Source organism: Pezoporus flaviventris, unplaced genomic scaffold (assembly GCF_033815535.1).
Source record: "Pezoporus flaviventris isolate CSIRO_AGI_PZ_B2104156 unplaced genomic scaffold, CSIRO_AGI_Pfla_v1 ptg000029l, whole genome shotgun sequence".
Lineage (NCBI taxonomy): Eukaryota > Metazoa > Chordata > Aves > Psittaciformes > Psittacidae > Pezoporus > Pezoporus flaviventris.
In genome coordinates this window covers 3,803,103-3,822,993 of record NW_026892577.1, presented here as the reverse complement: position 1 = coordinate 3,822,993, position 19,891 = coordinate 3,803,103, and the positions used below count along the sequence as shown (strand labels likewise).

At 44.3% G+C, this 19,891-nt stretch overlaps 1 protein-coding gene across 1 annotated transcript in view; it reads right to left on the bottom strand.

Annotated features, from left to right (window-relative positions):
- The window catches only part of HSPA12A (heat shock protein family A (Hsp70) member 12A), a 62,004-nt gene extending 46,790 nt beyond the window's left edge, over nucleotides 1–15,214 (bottom strand). The window contains exon 1 of the mRNA XM_061458653.1: nucleotides 14,953–15,214. Within this exon, the coding sequence (XP_061314637.1) occupies nucleotides 14,953–14,980 (28 nt within the window). The 5' untranslated portion in view covers nucleotides 14,981–15,214. The remainder of the gene's footprint in view (nucleotides 1–14,952) is intronic.
- Between the last annotated feature and the right edge of the window lie 4,677 nt (nucleotides 15,215–19,891).

Sequence of the window (19,891 nt, the reverse complement as noted above, 5' to 3'; positions counted from 1 at the left end):
ATATTAAGCAATACATCTCAACATATTTTTAGCACCTGCTTGGATGTATCACACAATAAAATGTATATTTATTCATAGCATGCAACTCCTAGACATGACTGACAAGTCACATTATCCTCAGAAGACACAGGAACCGCTCTCCAAGAAAAGACCCTTTAACTACTCAGTGAAGAATCCTATTGTTCCTAGTAATCATGTATATGTTCTTTCCTAGGGAAGATGCAAAAACTGCAGTAGGCAACTATGGGATAATCTGCCCAGAGGAGACAAAATCCTCCTCCAATTCTTAATGTTGCTCTTACGACAATTACTTGTGTTCAAGTCATAATACGCGTGTTCAGCCTGATCTTCAGAAGCATTTGCAGAAGTCAAATACTCTCATTTCCCACACAAGTTCTTCAAGAACATGTTATGTTACTGCTCTGATGGTGAAGTACAAAAACCCACAGGCCAAATGTGACAAGCACGGAATCTGCTTGGTTCATTAAGACACATTTGGATCAGATGCTGCTATCAGCCTCAGATGCTGTTATCAGCCCCCTTTGTGCCATTTCTTTCTCTTTTCAAAACATTACTTTTGTACCATCAACATTGCCTTTTTTGGTAGAATTGAAGAGCAACATTTTAGCACTGGGGAAAAAAAGGGAATTAGTGACAAAACATGTTCCCTGCATCCTGCTGCTGTTCGTGACTGGACCTAAACCAATACTTCCTAAGCAGATCAGGACACTGCAGTACTGACTCAACATCTTTGGATACTGGTACATATTGCCCACTGAGGATACACGCTTTGCAGCACAAAAATGTAGCTATCAGACCACTATCTATGTGTTTTCAGTGTTTCTCTTTGAATTCTTTTCGTTACCTGTTTCAGCACTCAGGTTTCAGCAATCTATTTCCCAGCCTGCCTTCAGTTATTAGCCTGGGTGTACCTCAAGAAGTTATTTATAGCTCTATATGCAGCTCAGAAAATCCCGTGTGACAGTATACACATCTTTCTGTCTCTCAGAGAGCAGTGATCCAATAAGCAGTGCCATATTCCTCTTTAGCCAATGAAACTGTGCTAACTTAGATGGTGTTCTATCAAGAATTCGTTCAACCCAATCAACTTGTGATAATCCAGAGGTGTAAAAATTTATACACGGATGCTCACTGTATCCACGGGTATAAAAATATTTGCTAATGGATACAAAAATGGGAAGCAGGGTTTAGAGATCTTTAGCTACCCATAGAAAACATCACTTGAAACAGAAAACAGACATTTTAGTGAAAAATCTTAAAGGTAAATTGTCCTTTCCAGTTTCAGTTTCTTCTCAAGAACTTATGGATAAAGGTTGGATTTGTGGAAGGGCTAACTTTTCCTATTTCTCATTAACTGCCCAACTCTGATGGAAGCTTAAGCTCTTGGCCATATATCAGTATTTTTACCACAGGGAAAAGAAACCCTTCCAAACCCATAACCATCTGCAGTGTGCTCACTGCAGCTCCTGCAAATATGCTGCTAAACAAAGGAATTCTACAGCACATCCTACATGCAGCCAGCCTAGACCTTTGTTGGCTCAGGAGAGGAAAATTATGGAAGACAATTCTACAACCTCTAAAGCAGCAAGTGAAGATTTTAACCCAAATATAGTGGTCCAGGGGTTCGGTAGAGCTCTTCTCATGTTGGCTTAAGCAGCAGTTGCATTACACTGCGACTGATTTAATGAGACTCCCAACTAATCATGTGTGGTAACTGGGGCACCTGTAATTGTTATATCCTACCTCAGCTGTTAAAAGAGGTCCTGACACTACCAGAGAGTTTGCAGAGCTAATAAATAAGTGCAGCTCAGAATACTGGGAAGTTAAAGAGTCATTCACCAGAGTGAATTTATATCTACAGAAAATGGCTTGCAATCCAGGTCACCCTGGGTTTAATTCCAAGAGTTCTTCTAAGAAATAGTGAACCAGTTGTCAAAAGTAAATCATAGAATCATGGAATGGTTTGGGTTGGAAAGAACCTTAAAGCTCATCCAGTTCCAACCCCTGCCATGGGCAGGGACACCTTCCACTAGAGCAGCTTGCTCCAACCCTTGTGTCCAACGTGGCCTTGAGCACTGCCAGGGATGGGGCAGCCACAGCTTCTCTGGGCACCCTGTGCCAGCGCCTCAGCACCCTCACAGGGAAGAGCTTCTGCCTAAGAGCTCATCTCAGTCTCCCCTCTGGCAGGTTAAAGCCATTCCCCTTGTCCCATCAATATGTGCCCCTTTAAAAAGCCCCTCTCCAGCATTCCTGTAGGCCCCCTCTGAAATCAGGACATCTGTAACATTATGCCATCTAACCTATCTGAACTGAAAGGTATTCTTTTCCGTGTGGGAGCTTTACTATTTCATTGAGCTAATGTTTGCTTGGGGGAAAAAACGTGCCTGTGTCACAATTTTTACATCATGGTTCTGAAGAGTGGCAAATGCCTGGATTTTCCAGGATATTTAAAAATCCCTTATCTATCTCTAAAGGGCTGTGATTGGTTGATCTGAAAGAAAAAGAAGCATCTTCTTCAAGCCAGAGAATAGGAAAAGGATTGCAGGGAACCTGATTCGCAATCATGCAACAAAAAGAAGGCATCCTTAGCCGTTATAAGTAAATTCCTCTTTGTAATTTAAAAAGATGTCCTGGATAGTATCATGGCATTTGGAACAGTTCTTAAAGGCAAGATGACTTACTAAGGCTTCTGTAATGAAAGAACACAAGTAGGGTCCCACAGAGCTCAAGTTCCAGCTTTATCCCCCACGTTTACCAAGGATCTCTGTGTCAAACTACACACTATAAGAAAACATACAGCTAAACAGCATGAGCTAAATAAACGTTTAACTCTTGACAACTTGCCCATCAAAATAAATGGAGGAATCTGACTTGGAATCCAAATTAAAGTGAGTCTTCAAGCACTTACACCAATATTTAAAATAATATTTTTCTAAATACTGAGTAAAATCTCTTTAAGTTAATTATAGAAAAAAATATAAACATTAACCTGAGATATGACTATATCAGGGGGTTGGATAAGTCATAGAATGAATTTGACTACATCCTTACAGTTTCTGACTTTAGTCCTAACCCAAGCAACTGCCAAAGAACGTCTCGTGCATTTATGAGGTGACAGACAAAATAGAGAAGACTTCCATTTTCACCATTTTATTTCCTTTATTCTATTCAAAGGCTCCTATTTGATTTGCAATTAACAATCATAGAATCATAGAATGGGATGGGTTAGAAAGGACCTTAAGATCATCTAGTTTCAACCCCCTGCCATGGGCAGGGACACCTCACACTAACCCATATCACCCAAGGCTCTGTCCAACCTGGCCTTGAACACCACCAGGGATGGAGCATTCACAACCTCCCTGGGCAACCCATTCCAGTGCCTCACCACCCTAACAGGAAAGAATTTCCTCCTTATATCCAATCTAAACTTCCCCTGTTAAAGTTTTAACCCATTGCCCCTTATCCTATCACTACAGTCCCTAATGAAGAGTCCCTCTACATTGGAGATATTCAAGGCCCGCCTGGACAAGTTCCTGTGTGATGTACTCTAGGTTGCCCTGCTCTTGTAGGAGGGTTGGACTAGATGATCTTTTGAGGTCTCTTCCAACCCTTAGGATTCTGTGATTCTGTGATTCTCCCCAGCATCCCTATAGGCCCCCCTTCAGATACTGGAAGGCTGCTATGAGGTCTCCATGCAACCTTCTCTTCTCCAGGCTGAACAGCCCCAACTTTCTCAGCCTGTCTTCATACGGGAGGTGCTCCAGTCCCCTGATCATCCTCGTGGCCCTTCTCTGGACTTGTTCCAACAGCTCCATGTCCTTCTTATGTTAAGGACACCCAGAACTGCACACAGAATGGGTAAACTTATGAAATCAGGAGATACTGTATTAATACTGAATCATGTCCATTATCATATTAGCTGCAATTGCTGCTTTGGCAGATTTAATTTACACGCTTCTTTCTTTTAATCTAAACACATGCAAGAGTGTATTTCCTGTGGCTTCCTGCAATAGCTAATCAGTTCAACTTTTCCTGTTTTTCAGTAAATGATCAGCCACGTTCTAGATGTCGACAACATACGACAGAGCTGACAACAAAATGAAATGAAGCATTAACCTTTAAGTGTCACAGAATACAGAGTAGAAGCAAAGTCCAGAGCATTTACACGCACTTCAATGATGCCGGGTGATCATTTCACAGATAAATCCTATTTTCTAATAGACCTAGAGAGCAGGACCAGGCTTGCCATTTAATTAGAAAGATCAGTTAATGGTAGCTGGTATCTGAATATAATATTCTATTCTGAGTATCTGGGAGTCCCTGTTCCTATTTGGGAGACTGGATAAGTTAAGTTTTACCAAACCACTGAAAGTATCAGCCATGGACCACTACAGTCCCAGATAGTCAGACGTAGGAAAGATGCCTGCTAAACCTCACAGTCACAAGTCACTAAGGTGGTATTAAAACAAAAAAATTCCTTCAGGAACTATACAAGATATTCTCTTCTCTATCAAATTCAGTTTTTATGAAGTATTTAACATTAAATAATTCAACTACACTGCGCATCAGCAAAATTTGCTGCTTCACATATTAGGAAAGCCAACACTTCTTTTTAGCTTTTCCCACTCTACTCAGTACTTGTCAGGCCACACCTGCAATACCATGTTCAGTTTTGTTCCCTGCTGTACAAAAAAGATGTGAACAGGATGAAGAGGGTCCAGAGAAGGGCCACAAAGATGATCCAAATGCAGGGAAAGGCTGAGAGAACTGGGGTTGTTCAGCCTAGAGAAAAGAAGGCTCAGGGAAGACCTTATTTAGCATTTAAAGGACGGTTATAAAGAAGATGGAGACTCCTTTTTTGTAAGGAATCACACAGAAAAGATGAGAGACAATGGGCACAAAGTTATTCCTGGAGAGATTCTGGTTCCACACAAGATAAAAATCCTTCACAATGAGAACAATCAGCCATTGGAATAATGTCCTCAGGGAAGTTGTGGATTCCCTGGAGTTGGATAATCTTAAGATTCAGCTGGACAGGGTGCTGGGACATCCAGTCTAGGTCATGCTTTGCCTAGAAAGGCTGGTCCAGATGATCTCTGAGGTCCCTTCCAACCTATAGGTATTCTGTACATATCCTATGGATTGTTCATTTCAATAGCAAAGCAGCACACCATAGCAGTGGATTCTCTGCTAACAGAAGGTTCCCTGTAACCCAAGTAATGTAGACAACAGATAAGCTGAAGTGTGTATTGCCTTTAAGTAAGGATTTAACAAGACAGGTAAAAGCAGGAATTCCAGGTGCAGGGTATGCTGTGGAGCAGCATAAAACAGACATGCAGTCACATTAGGAAAGGGGGGTATTTTCTGACTATGTCTCATGTCACTAGTTTAGCGAATGGAAAAGAAGAAATAAGGTATCAAGCCCTAAGTCTGCCATCAGGAAACCAAACATGGACCTTTTCAGGCATGTTCTGCAGTACTTTAGAGTCATGTCAAAAGAAGAGAAGGCTTGGCCAGGACAGAATCGTGCTTCCTGAACCTTCCAGACCTCACTTCCAAGCGATGGTGAAAGGGACTCATCATGGTCTGGATCTCCTACAGCTGTTTTGCAAAGCAGAAAATCGGCAGCATCATTATGATATCATCTCTCTGTAGAAACATGTCCAAACATTAGCATGGATTTATATCCCAGTCAATGTATTTTTAAGTTAATTTCTACTTCTATCCTGCCAGAGTGGCCCCAAACCCAATACCTGCTAATCAAATCACAATTTTCTGAATCATCCACACTATTTCAGATGATATGTTGAGAATTTGAAGTAGTGCTTTCACAATAAAAAGTCCTTTTTCCAATCCATAGCGTACAATGCAATAAATTCCATGCGTTGTACAGATCTGAGCCTCTGGCTGAGCTTGAGGACCCACTGGGAAGACCTGGATACCCCATCCTTTTCCAGGCTCTCCAACTTCCATCTAAGAATGCCTGTGGTATACCTCCCTGCCTCAAAAGGAAAGCTGCAATCACACTTTTTGAGTTGCATAGTGCATATCCACTGTTCCATATGCCAAGTCAGTTCAGCCTCTCAGTTGTATGTGGGTTGATGAGCCAGATGCACAGAGTAAGCCAGGATGCATTAGATCTACGAAAAATGTCACTATTGTAGATGATCCTTATGGCTCCAATAAATCCAAGTAAACTCAATGTACTGTGTACATGCAGATCATTTTCAGATATCAAACACTTGCACATATCTGATGGCTATTCTTCTGGAATTCCCAGCCATCCATCAGCTGGAAAGAGTGACTGTTCCATGTAGCCAGGATCTCAGTCAGGTTGTTGGTCATACCAAAAACTTAGCCAAATTCTTCATTTTCCTTTCAGGTACTATCTCTGGATTTAAAAATTAAAAAGATCTCCTAAGTCAAATACGGGTATAGGGTGGCCACCAGGTAATAAAAAAATGAAATCAAAAACATCATTTTTCATTCAAAACACTGTCTATCATTTTGAGCACCAATAATTACGTTTTGCCTCAAGCAAAGGCTCCTAATGATGTTGCACAACAGGAAAAGAAGGGTGTACCATGGTGCTATTAGCTGGTAACTGCTGTGTTGAGGAAGAAAACCTTATTCAACTTTTCCTATGGCCAAGATTTTGCTTTGCATTAAGCACAAAATGTCACAGCTTCCAAATGTAACATGACAACCTTGAGCGTTTTACTGTAAAGACAAAGATGGCCTTTGAAAACAATTATAGAACAACAAAAAAGAAGAGAAGCAAATGCAAGAAACAAAATATTCTTATGCTTAATAAAAAGATCCCGTATTTCATATCAGAAGTAAGAACTTTCTTTTTCTACTGAAACCAATGCCACCACTGTTATTACCATCAATGGAATCAGAGTTCTTTGTTTTAAAATGCCAGTAGGCATTCAGCTGGGTTGCTGAGCACTTCCCTTCTATGAATACAGCCACTGCTCATCTCTGATACAAATCCAAGTTTCCTGATACCCTGCCATAATAATCGGTCACCCAAAGAGCTGGTATTCATTGCACTGGTACCAATTAAAGCCCAGTGATTTCCTAAGTAGAAAAAAACCTCCCAATTCTTTGGATAAAACTCTAAAAAGAAGACATGCTTCTCATTACACCTTTGACCTTTTTCCTTACAGCTTTTATATCGCCTCCCATCATGATTACAGTTTGACTGGAAGAATTACTTTTCCACCATGCTATCAAGCTTTCTAAGATAATGTAAGTTTTTAACATCATTGTTTAAGCGCATCAAAAAACCACCACAGGCTCATCCCATCCCTCGCTTTGTGGATAATATCTTCCTTCACTTCACCAAACAAAAGCCACTACCCATTTTCTGTGAACTTAAGATGAAAGAAACACACAAGAACTCGCAATAACCTTTTGAAAATGCCACATGGGTTATGTTCACTTTTCTGTTTGACAGGACATTGGCTAAACTATTTTACCTAGATCTGGTCTGGCCTCACTAATACTTGATAAGCTGGACTGGATCAGGACTATCACAATTCCATGCACACTGGATCTGTAAAGCCACAGCCAGGTCCCTAAATCTGACCCTAAAGCCGCCTTAAACTCAAGCCCATTCATAGAATCATAGAATAGTTAGGGTTGGAAAGGACCTTAAGATCATCCAGTTCCAACCCCCCTGCCATGGGCAGGGAGACCTCACACCAAACCATATCACCCAAGGCCTCTTAAATACAGCTCCACCTCGAATGACCCAAGAGCTTTCCAGCTTTTGAGATCAGTCAGCTCTCTCTTCCCTTTCAGTCCTGATATGGTTCCAACGTGCTCAGAACCGGCTCACACCCCAGAGCCTGAGTTTGAGGAACTCAACAGCAGCGCCTGGGATCTCTCTCTTCCTAGATTCCAGCTCTTCCACCCACACCCATATAGTACTGCCAGGAGAGACAAAACTGATCCCGGTTTACACGTGGGAGAGGGCAGGCTGCATACTGTGATAAAGACGGGCTAACAACAGATTCTGCAGTTCACAGTGGTAGGAGACAGCTCTCCAGGATCTTTCTAAATGTTCCACAGATACAGTTCTGTAACAGACACCATCATATGCATCAACTAACCTTCTCTTCCTTCAACAAGCTCTTGTATGAACTTGCTTCCTTCAGGCTCCCTTGCACTATTTGCCTCTGTGCAAGCACTATTTTCCTATATGCCCCATCTCCCCCCTCCTTCCTTCCAAACAGAAGGACATAAAGAACAGAAAACAAAACCCAGATGTACAGAACCTAGGTTCTGTGAAAAGATACTTTCCCAGAAAAGGTTTCCTGCTGTTTCTCCATCATGTCTGTCACCATCGACTTGGTTCACTGCAAGGTTGTCAGGAACGGCACTAATAAGATTATGCTCCAATTCGCAGGACCACACTCATAAAACATTTGTGATGCTAATCGCTTTCTTTGGAGAAAGAGCACCATTTACCAGCTGAGGGGGGGCTGGGAGGCTGAGTTTTTTCTTCTTAAGATCAAAATATTACAATTATGAAATCCCTGATTTACTGCAAGTTTCTATTTAAGAACCATCTTAAGATGCAATTGTATCCTAGATGTAAATCCTAGATGCAATCCTAGATTTACCCTTCTAGATCAAGACATTCAAAGGAATATTACTCAGAAGACTGACCAAGAATTATTGTTCAGCTTTTCCAGACTGTGTGTCCAGCACACAGGAATAAGAACACTTTGGGGGGGTCTTTGTTAACTTAGATGGCATAAAAGTTATTTAGTTATCAAGCATTCCCAGATTCGTGAAGTATCTCCCAATGCATCAAGCTGGATGAATGCAGCGACTCCCTTTTCTTAAAGCATGAATTGGAAGAAACACTCCAAAATATTTGTCTTCTTCATTTTGACAGTCTTCAGGAATGCTAAACATGATTCACACATTTGTAGTCTTGATAAGAGAAAACAAACCTCACTCCTCCCCCCCAGAAAAAAAAACAACAAAGAGAGAAAGACAGGGTAAATAGAATAGCCAAACTAGAATAACCATTACTGCTCACAGTAGTCAGCATGAGCGATACGATACATAAATCCCTTGATATTCTTCCTGGCAGTGTAACTGGATTTTGTTCAAAGATGGGAAAATAAAGAGAATAATAGCTGTTGCAAACCTGTAAACACTGGTACGTTTGATAATTCATTAGCAAAGTCATGTGTGAATCCACAGTCTATGGCTATTGATTGAGCTTCTGAGGGACGCTTTATAGCTAAATCAAAAGTAAGTTTGTATGTCTTCATTCTTTTTATTTTACAGTCTTAAAAACAGATCAGTTATCAGGCTTAGACGAAAATACCTTATGAGGAGAGAAGCCGTGGCCATGTACATGTTTAGGATTTGTAGAGCAAATCACAGACCTCATGAGGAAAGAAGCCATGGACAGAAGTACATGTTTAGGATTTGTAGAGCAGATGACAGAATCATGCAATCATAGACCCAAAGCCATTTCCAGAGGTTTTTACACTAGCACTCCTCAGGCTTACATTCAAGCACCAAGACTGTGCATAGACATCACCCAGAGACCAGCACTGACCAGGCAGAAAACTAGCTGGAACGGTTCACTGTCACAGTGAGAAGCAATGGTACAGCCTGCAAAGGAGTTCCTAAGGCTAAAACCATAATAGGACCATAGCTGAGTAAGCAAGAGGGCTACTGCAAAAGGTTGATATTTGAAAGCAGCATTTCCATAATGACAATACTGAAAGCTTTTGTAAACCACATGCCCTGCTGCTTGGATTGCAGCGTGTGCTCTACTAAGGTATCCATGGAAACTTGAGAAAGAGATGTTAAATTTGCTGGATCTGTTTGGCACCAGGGAATGGGGCTAGTTGCCAGTCAGCCTACTATAACCACAGGTATTTTGATCTTTAAGCGTGGAAAAAGCATGAAGAGTCCTCAAAAGATGATGAAATCCCCAAGGCCAAGTCGCCACTGTAATGCATTTCCCAAACAACGATGTGCTAAAGAAAACAGTGATTTTAATGCTGTTATTATCTGCTAACACAGAAAAATAGCCCAATTGGTGTAACAAGGAAAAAGACACACAAATACTCACTCTTCAGACCTCAAAAAGAAAAGAGTGACTACAAACACAGAGCCTCACAAGGAAAGGCTGTGTGGGATGGGTGGGCACGGAGCGATCAGAACTGTGAAACCCTTTCAGACAAACTGCTTCAACCCTAGAAATTGGACCTGAGCAGCACTAAAATGAAAGATGTATTCAGAAATGGACAAATCAAAGCAGTGTTCCCAGATTATTCCCTGTTTGAGAAGGAAGTAGCCTAAGGAGAATAATTTCTTTCTGCCTCTTTCCCCAAGGAAACTAAGTGCAGGTTGGATAGGTTCCTCCAATAGAGGCAGTTTTTCTTCAGGGAATAAGTGAATGAAGTCCTTCAAATGACAAGAAATTGCTGTTACAAAACTCCATTCACATACATGCTTCTTTTGAATCCAACTGGTAACAATTACTAGAAATCTCCCTCAATGCACCTCAGAAACTGGATCTGCAGAGCACAGTGAGAGGGTGGATTCAGGCACTGAGGAACTACTGACAGAAGAAACAGCTCAAAGAAAAACCCTCTCCAGGTCTCCTGTGCTGGTAAATGAAGATGCCTTTAGAAGTGATCTGTGTGCCCACAGCCCTGCAAATCAATCACAACAGCGCTACTGATCTGGGCCAGTGAGCACCAATTGACTCTCACACACAACCACAGCACAGCAGCATGCTGAGGCTGGAGCACCCTGAAGCTGCCCTCTGATGTCCTTGACACACCCTGATGCAGTCCTGAGTAAGGACATTCAGTCAAGACCTTCAGAAAGAACAAAGGCTTTCTCTCCTGAATGCTGGCCTCCACATTCTGAGTACTGGAGTTTATTTATTTGCTTACTTTATTAGAACTGACTGCATCTTCCTTTTCATTTATATGAAAACCTTTCCCCAAGACAGACTTCGAAGGAATTTCCTGTGTTAATACTGATTACTTACACAGCTCACCATCCTAATTTGCAAACACTGCAAAGCCACTGCTTTATTAGGAATTATAGCAAAAATGTAAAACTTGCATTTGCTTATTTTAAATGCATGTCACTGTGTTTCTTAACGGCACAACACATGGGCCATAGCTGACATATTTTCAGTAATGAGAGCTATGGAATGTTCAAAAATGTGCCTGGTCACTGAGAAGAAAGAGGCAGTTTCAATTCAATGACCTAGGAGCCATTGGGTCACTTGTCACAGTAAAGAAGATGAAGTCCGCAGGTATGTCACAGGCATCTCAGATGGCTGAGGTTCACACTTGGCAGCAGCGTTCTCTCAGTACAACCCCAACATCTGTGACCTTACATCACCAAGCAGCTGCACACTCTCCAGTAAAACATCTGTGAAGCGAGTGTACCATTTGCAACCACAACCAGTGGACTTCAGGGCTTGTTCCTGAAACAGATTCCAAGTCCTCCTGGTACCTCTCACCAGTGCACAAATACTGCCTGTGTAATAGTCATGCAGCCTGGAGCTTCCCCCAGTTCTGTTTTCAACTAGCAAGGCTGTTTAGTGACAAGTGATGTACAGAAACTGAACAAGTAAGCAACTGAAGTCATTTATGGATAGACACATTTCAGTAAGCTGCATATGGAAAACATCAGCATTTAAGTCACTTATAAAATAGAAAAGGAGTAGATCCAACCCCCCCCCCCCCCCCCCAAAAGGTCATGTTGTGTCATACTTGATCAAGGTCATGACTCAAAAGTACCATCATTTGAATGCACTGATTTTTAGTCCTTTCACATTTTCCCGTATGTTTTATTAGTGCAGCTTTGTTAAATACCTCAAAAAAGCCAATTTGCTCCTTCACAATCTCTACAGACTAAAACAGCCACAGAGAGAAGTTCCTAAAACCGTAAAAGATGTGCTCTTTGAAGTGCAATACTTGTGAAATCCCATCTGACACACCATCAAAAGGCAGAACCAATTCAGGTACAGAAAACAGAGGTGATGGGATCCTTTGGATGTTACTCTTAGAACTAAAAAGCATGTTTTTTAGAAAGCGGTGGTTATTTGGTGCCATGAAGGGAGCCTACAAGGATGCCAAAGAAGGATTCTTCATCAAGGACTGCAGCCACAGGACAAGGGGTGATGGGCCCAAACTTAAACAGGGGAAGTTCAGGTTGGATCTAAGGAGGGAGCCCTTTGCTGTGAGGGTGGTGAGGCACTGGAATGGGTTGCCCAAATAAGTGGTAAATGCTCCATCCCTGGCAGTGTTCAAGGCCAGGTTGGACAGAGCCTTGATCGACGTGGTCTAGGGTGAGGTGTCCCTGCCCATGGCAGGGGGTTGGAACTGGATGATCTCAAGGTCCTTTCCAACCTAAACCATTCTATGATTCTATGATAGATACAGTAAGTGAAATCACAGTAGAGAGCAGCAAAAATCATTCAGACTAGAAGAATAAGGACTTGGAAATCTTAAAGTATTTGATCAAAACTGCAGCTTTTAAAGAAAAGAAATTAATCCAGACTTAATAACAGCAGGTCTGATGTCCAGATGGGGCCTCAAAAATTCCAGTATTCCCATGAAAGTGGGTGAAGTTGGCCATGGCAGGTCTTGTCAGCTCAACAGCCAATAAAAAAAGCAGAGAAGAGTACAAGATGAGACACCAGTCAACTCACATCGCACCACTGACACCGTCAGAAAGCAAAACTTGTCCTAAGCCTTGACATTTCCATGCAGGGAAAAGGTTTTTTGTAGCTGAGGCAGCATTCTGGTCTCCCTACAATGACCTGGCTTCCAAAGGCTGCTCTAACTTAAGCTGACATCTGAGGTTGCAGCAGCCTCTTCCAGTTCCCAGTGGGAGTTGTATCTGAGCTATGTCCCGGTCACTCCCTCTAGACTAGGATAAAGCCCCCTTGCACCATACATGCATGAGCTTAATCAGCCTCTGAACAGAACAGACCTCTGGGGACCTCACTGCAGCAATAGGGAAACCTTGCAGGTACAGAGCAGGGCAGCTCTGTTGAACACCAACTGCTGTCCCAGTGGCACTGAACTAAATATTCACACTGCAAGCTTACAGGGTGACAGAACCATAGAGCAAACCTTGTCAGATGAATCAGCATCGCCTAATTATGAGCCAATGGCTTTAAAAATGCCAAAAGTCAGCATAATGAGAAGCTTTACATGCCACAGCTCCTGGGTCCAAACAGTTTCATCCCGGCTCATACTGCCCAAGCTGCAGATACCGCATTGCTGTGCTAACCACAGCTATAAAAGTGATTGGCAGGCACTGCATACAACGCTTGGCTATTTTACATATAGACATTTCCTCAGCACATTGTACTATGCAGCAATAAGTGACTGCAGCTTCAATACTGTCAATACAGCAACACTCACTAAGTCACATTTTACCCCCCAAGCCTTTTTTTTCCTCTGACAGCTTCAGCATTCCAGAGTGTGGAAAGAAGGTAAAGATTTCTGGCATAACAAATCATTGCTTTAGTACACAGTCTTCTATCTTCTAAGACGACCCTTCCTGCATAGATCTCCCTATGTCACAAGTTACTTCATTGCATTATTGCATCCTTGCCACTTTGCAGAAAACAAAACACACGATACTCTGTCATCTAAAAGACAAACGGATCTGTCAGTCTGCTCTTGCCTTTGTCAGCTGCATGCTCATACATTGTTACAGGTTCCTTCAAACCAAACAGACATTAGAGATTTTATTTAGGAAGCACTGAGAGGGCATTTAGATTAGGAGGGGCAGGGAGGGAATCCAGTCATCTTGGAGGTACAGCTAGTTTCTAAGTGTCATTTTCTGGGGTTTTTTACACAGCTACTTTTATTCCACTCGCACTGCAACTAAGCTATCTTATTCAAAATGTTCCCAATTCCCACTATGATCTGTATAAAGTCAACCTTTCAAGTTTCTCCATACATTACTGCCAGTACCTCAGGCTCAGTATTGAGGTTTCCTTAAATCTTTGCAGCATACAGTGAGTTTGAAGGGATGCAGAGATCGAATGAAATCGGGCCGAGCCTGCATTTCCCTTAGGGTTATTCACCCGTATCGTTTGTATCCGAGGAACCCTCTTCCCTCCCCCAGCTCCCTTCCCACACAAGGAGAGACCACCCCTGTCCTGCAAAGGCTGTGTTATTTTTATCAGACACAGTGTAACCACAAAAATTGACCAAAACCACACAATCCTTGTTCCAGCCACAAGAAGATTCAGCGCGTCTCAGCCCGTAGAGCAAGTTTGCAAAGTCAGGGACCCGCAGACCCGCTAAAGTGGTAAAACGGAACCCCTGGGGTTTATCCCATCCCTACACCTCCTCGGGAGCTCTCCGGTCCCCGGGACCGCGCCAGGATGTTAAGACTCTCATCGCAGACACCGCTGCCTCTCCCACCGAGCTGCCAGCTCGCTCTTTCTCAGTGCATCAACCAGGCTACTCGCTGGAAAGGGCGCCTGCCTTTATTTCCAGCCCTCCCCCTTCTCTCCCGGGCCGCTGCTGAGAAAGGAAGACCCGGACCGGCGGGGAGGAGGGGGCCGGGAAGGATGCTGCGCCCACCGGCACCCGGCTCAGCGATGCCGCCGCATTGTTTTGCACTTATATCCCCCCCCGCTCTGCTGCACCGGCTCCCCAGGGACCACGGCAGCTCCGCGTGGAAACCCCTCCCCGGGACTGGAGCGCTGCCTGCCCCTGGTGCGGCCACAGCCGCCGGGACATTGTCTGCCGCCTCCCCGCCCTCTCCTCCTCCAGACGGGGCTCCTGCTCCAGATCATTTCCCCCGATAAGCCGGGGCCGGGCTGTGCTGTGCCGCGCCGCGCCCGCCGGCGGCAGCGCTCCCGCATTGCGGCGGGGACCCGGCCCCGCTCCCCCTTACCTGCGGCCCCGCTCTCCGCTTCCGACATGGCCCGTCCGCCCGCCGCCGCACCGCGGCTCCCTCCCTCCGCGCTCACTGCACACGCCGAGGCATGGGCCGGCAGCCGAGCGGAGCTGCGTTGCGCTGCCCACCCCAGTGGGAGGCTCCGCTCCTTCCTCCCGTTCCGTTCCGTCCCCTCCCCGCCCCAGCCGCGCCTTCCTGCGGTCGGTGCTCAGAGCCAAGGGGAAGCCGCCGCGGCCACTCCCCGCAGCCGCACAAGGGATCCGGGGCTGCGGCTGCTGCTGAGGGCGGGGGGGGGGGAGAGCTCCGAGGGGCGGCACAGCCCAGCCCAGCCCCAGATGCGGGTTTCACGGCTGTTGAAGCGGAAAACCCCTCACGGTGACAGCTATAAAGGAGCACCCCCTCCGCGACCTGGGCAGAGGGCTTCTGATGGGGATAGAGCAAGGATGCTGTCTGCAAAGGTTATAGAGGCTGTTTGCTGTCAGGGGCGTGCAGGTCCAGCTAACCTGAGCGGTCAGAAATCATTAACAGGTCCACCGAAATCACGAATTCCTGGGTAACTTTCACAGCACAAGACTCTTTTTCTTTGCTTTTGGAGTTAACTCTCCTGTGTGGTTCTGCAGAGGCACCAGGGCCAGAACCTCTCACTTCCAGTGATTTTTAGATGATTAACTTGTCTCCAGGACCTGGGAGAGAGACGCCCCTATTGCCACTTGATTAAGAGTTTTCCAAACTAAGCAAGAAGAAATTACAAACCCGAGCATAAAAATAAGGCTGGTATACTCCCATGAACATAGAGCCAGAGAAAACACTCCTGTTCTCTTCCCATGCTTCATGGTCTAATTCTCCTTTCCTTTCCAGGCTCAGCATCCACCCCCAGTTTGAAAGTACTGCCAGCAGTTCAGGTGGAGTGAATGAGGGCACTAACTGCAGGCACAGTATCAGGTCCTTCCTAACGCCAAGGCTCAGGAGGCCACTGACGTTCTCCACAATGTAAAATCAAGCTAGAATTTAACTGCATCCTCTCACCGAGGCTCACACAAGGCAGGATCCCAGTAAAACCTCTGAGGATGGGAGAATTTTGAAGCAAAAGCCTGGACACTGCAGGTACTTACTCAGCATCTCCATCTAGCTGCTCCTCGGTTTCCTCCTCTGCTGGCATTAGCTCTGCTCTGTGTGAGTTCAGCTCTGGGGGCCACAATGGATCTGCTTGCGCAAGTCCAGAGGCCACAAAAATGATCAGAGGAGTAGAGCAGCTCTGCTCTGGAGCCAGGTTGAGTGAGCTGGGCTGGGGCAGCCTGGAGAAGGCTACTTAAGGGGAGACCTGAGAGCAGCTCCAGTGCCTAAAGGGGCTGCAGGAAACCTGGAGAGGGGCTTGGGACAAGGGCCTGTAGGGACAGGCCAAGGGGAATGGCTTTAACCTGCCAGAGGGGAGACTGAGATGAGCTCTTAGGCAGAAGCTCTTCCCTGTGAGGGTGCTGAGGCGCTGGCACAGGGTGCCCAGAGAAGCTGTGGCTGCCCCATCCCTGGCAGTGTTCAAGGCCAGGTTGGACACAGGGGCTTGGAGCAAGCTGCTCCAGTGGAAGGTGTCCCTGCCTGTGGCAGGGGTTGGAACTGAATGAGCTTTAAGGTCCCTTCCAACCCAAACCAGTCTGGGATTCTCTGATTTATTGCCTCTGAAGACAGAAGGTGTGGCACAAAAGTTAAAATTAAAGCACTAAACAGCTTCACATCTACCCACCCAGCTCATCTCAAACGCCTTCACCAGTCCTTCATACACTCCAAGGTGACCTCTTCCTGAAATCCACTATCTGGTCACGGGAACAGCTGAACTCAGTTCTCCATCTCTCCAGTCCAGCTGCACAAAGGGATGTTCTGAACTCTTGAGAAAGAAGGAGCATGCAGGGGTGGTTGGAACAGCAGCTCACACCGCCGTTCACATTGGCTGTAAGATTATATCCTTGCAGACACTCAGTAACACAGGGATCACTTGCCAAAACACAAGGAGAGGGTGCAATGGGATTGTGGCTTCCTGTTCTTCCTTCTCCTCCACGCCAGGCAACAAAGGGGAATATCTGGCCAATAGTCGGCTCTAATCACCTGTTTAGAGCCAGGCTGAGTATTTCTACTGTCATTAAACAGCCTCGGAAACAAGAAACCAAACAACTCTAATGCTTGGTTTCCTGACAAGGGTTTAAACCACGACAGAGACTTAAATAGCAGAAACTTTGGCTTCAAATTCAGTGCACTTCAACAGCGATTAATCGTAAGCTTTAAAAACGTAGTGAGATAATTAACAAAGACGGGGGGGGGTAAAGAAAAGCAACAGTCAAGGAACACAGAAACACATGTGCAAATCCTCTCCTTTCAGGAAAAAGAATGCTGCATGTAGGCTAATTTTCCATCATCCCTCAAGCAACAAGACAACACACATAAAAATAGCTCTTGCTGGGTACAGACATCTCTCTGGATGTCAAGGCAGTGACTGCGTTATTCAATATTAAGCCAGGTTGCCTGAGTTACACACTTGGCTGTAGGTGTTTCGAATAATGCAGAAGGAGAATATTTGAAGGTGTGTGACTGCTGGTTTCAGAAGCAAGATCCTTTCCCAGAGAGCTTGGTATCTCCTTGGGAAAGCTGTAAGGAATCCATTAAAAACTGCTTTATTTTTTCTTTAATTAAAGAAATACAAGGCCAGGTTGGATGGGGCTTGAAGCAACCTGCTCTAGTGAAAGGTATCCCTGCCTGTGGCAGGAGGCTGGAGCTGGATGAGCTTTAAGGACCCTTCCAACCCAAACCATTCCATGCATTATTTTCCCCTTTCCACCTCTCTTCCTTGGAACAAATAAAAAGTACATTTCATATGAAAGAAAAAGCCTTTCTGAAAAGGTCACCATTGCCAATGAGGCTGCTCTGGGGCTGAAGAGACTTCTTTTTGTTACTTATTCCATGGGAAGTTTGTCATTTGCATGGTCATTTTGACAGGCTGTTTGGGATCTGTGGCTTTAATGGTTTATTATTTTATAAGCATACCAGGAACTGAACCTAAATATAATGATTATAATGTAAAAATACCATGAATGGGTAGATTTTGGGAAGGATGGCACAGGTAAAGTTATTCACATCGTCTGAACACGGTCTTGGTGAACACCTGGATGAGCTCATCAACTTGTCCCTTACACAAGGTTCAATTTTAGTGTGAGTCGGATGAATTCTGTTCCTTCTCAGTGACCTGACATCAGCTGCATTAGTACATTGCAGGGGAACAGTAGCAGAAAGGAAGAACTTGTTTTGGACTCTGAAACATTAAAGTGTTGATCTGTCAGACAACCAAGGCCCTCACCAGTGTGAAATTCAAACCTGAGCACCAGCAGTCATTATGGAATTACTCTGACTATGGACAGAAGCATGATTTCTGCAGTGGCTTGGGACAGGCATCTGCTTTAAGGTCTCTCTCAAGCATCTACTTGGGAGTGAACACCTCTCAAGCATAATCAAGTACAGGGATTTAATATACTGTATTTTGCCACTACAGAGCACTTCTTATCCTAGATGATCCCTAGAAAGCTGCAGCTTTCAGTTCATCACACAAAGAGTTCAGAGACACTGAATAAACTGATAGTAGAAGAATAATAGCTGTGACTGTAGCAGAGCTCCCACATACATATCATCCATTAGCATCAATCACAATTTCATGTGAAAACTGAAGATCAGCACAGTGCCCTTCCAGGGACACACTCACGTCTTTTGAGAGCTACACAAAGCTGTAGGTAGCCAGTGAAAAGAGCTACATGCTTCTCACACGTGGCTGTGAGGGTCTAGGGGAAGCACAGATGGGATAGCACTGAGAACTGGGGAGCTGTAAACAGTAGGCACAGAGGTCTGGAAGGAATATAGGCATTTGAATATCGCTTCCCATGCACCTGGCAGCAAGATGAACAGATGTTATTACAGATACTGAGAGCAGCATCCAACTGAAGCCAACACCCAACCCAACACTGGTATCAGAGAGAGCCGTATCTTTAAAAACCCCACCACATTTAAAACAAAAGAGCAGAAAGCAGGTAGATGTGCCTTGTATCCTGGCAGCACAGAAATCCCTCATCAAACACTATGTCCATCTGGTCTATTAAAATTGCTAAGGTAATCCTTTCGTACGTCCAAGTTTTCTCTTACATACTTTCTGGAGCATCATTAAACTTACAATACCTGAGTTTTGTTTGTCACCTGCATAGCAGTCTCCTCTTCCATTCTGGCTGTATAGTTTTTTCATATTACAGCACTTTAACCTCTACAGTTTGGCTTGTTGCTAGAAACTCAGAAATTATTTTTATTACAGTCAACTATCAATCCCTTTCCCTTGATGCAGTTTGTGTCTTCCCCTTTCCTAAAAGACTCAAGAAATCTCTGTAAAGACAAGAACAAAAAACTATTCACCAGTGTCACAGTCCTTCAGAAGCAGCTTATTGAGCACATAAGAATGTGAAGGGCTTCTCCAAAAGGAACAGATTCACCTGTCTTTTATATATTTCTCACTCCCAGTATCCTGGCATGTATTGGAAGCCCATTATTCTGAGAATAGAGCCTGCACAGAATTCTGATGCTCACAAATCTCTGGTGGCACACTCTTTTAGAGGGTACTTTCTAATGCAGAGATGGCAGCACTAACCACTACTTAAACTGTTTGGGTATTTTCACTTCTTTTATAAGCTATACTATGTAGGTATGCTGAACACTGAACAGTGTTTCCCACCGTAGTAACATCCAGCAGCATTTCTGTGGATCCCAATGGACGGTGCTAGCTGCTGTGTGCACAGAACTAAAAGGTGGATTCGGTCCTCAAAAGTTTTCACTCATACTGTATGTCTTGAACTTCTTTTTTCCTTAAATCCATTGCACTTCCTCTATGCTGGATGCATTAAAACCAAATGCTAAAGAA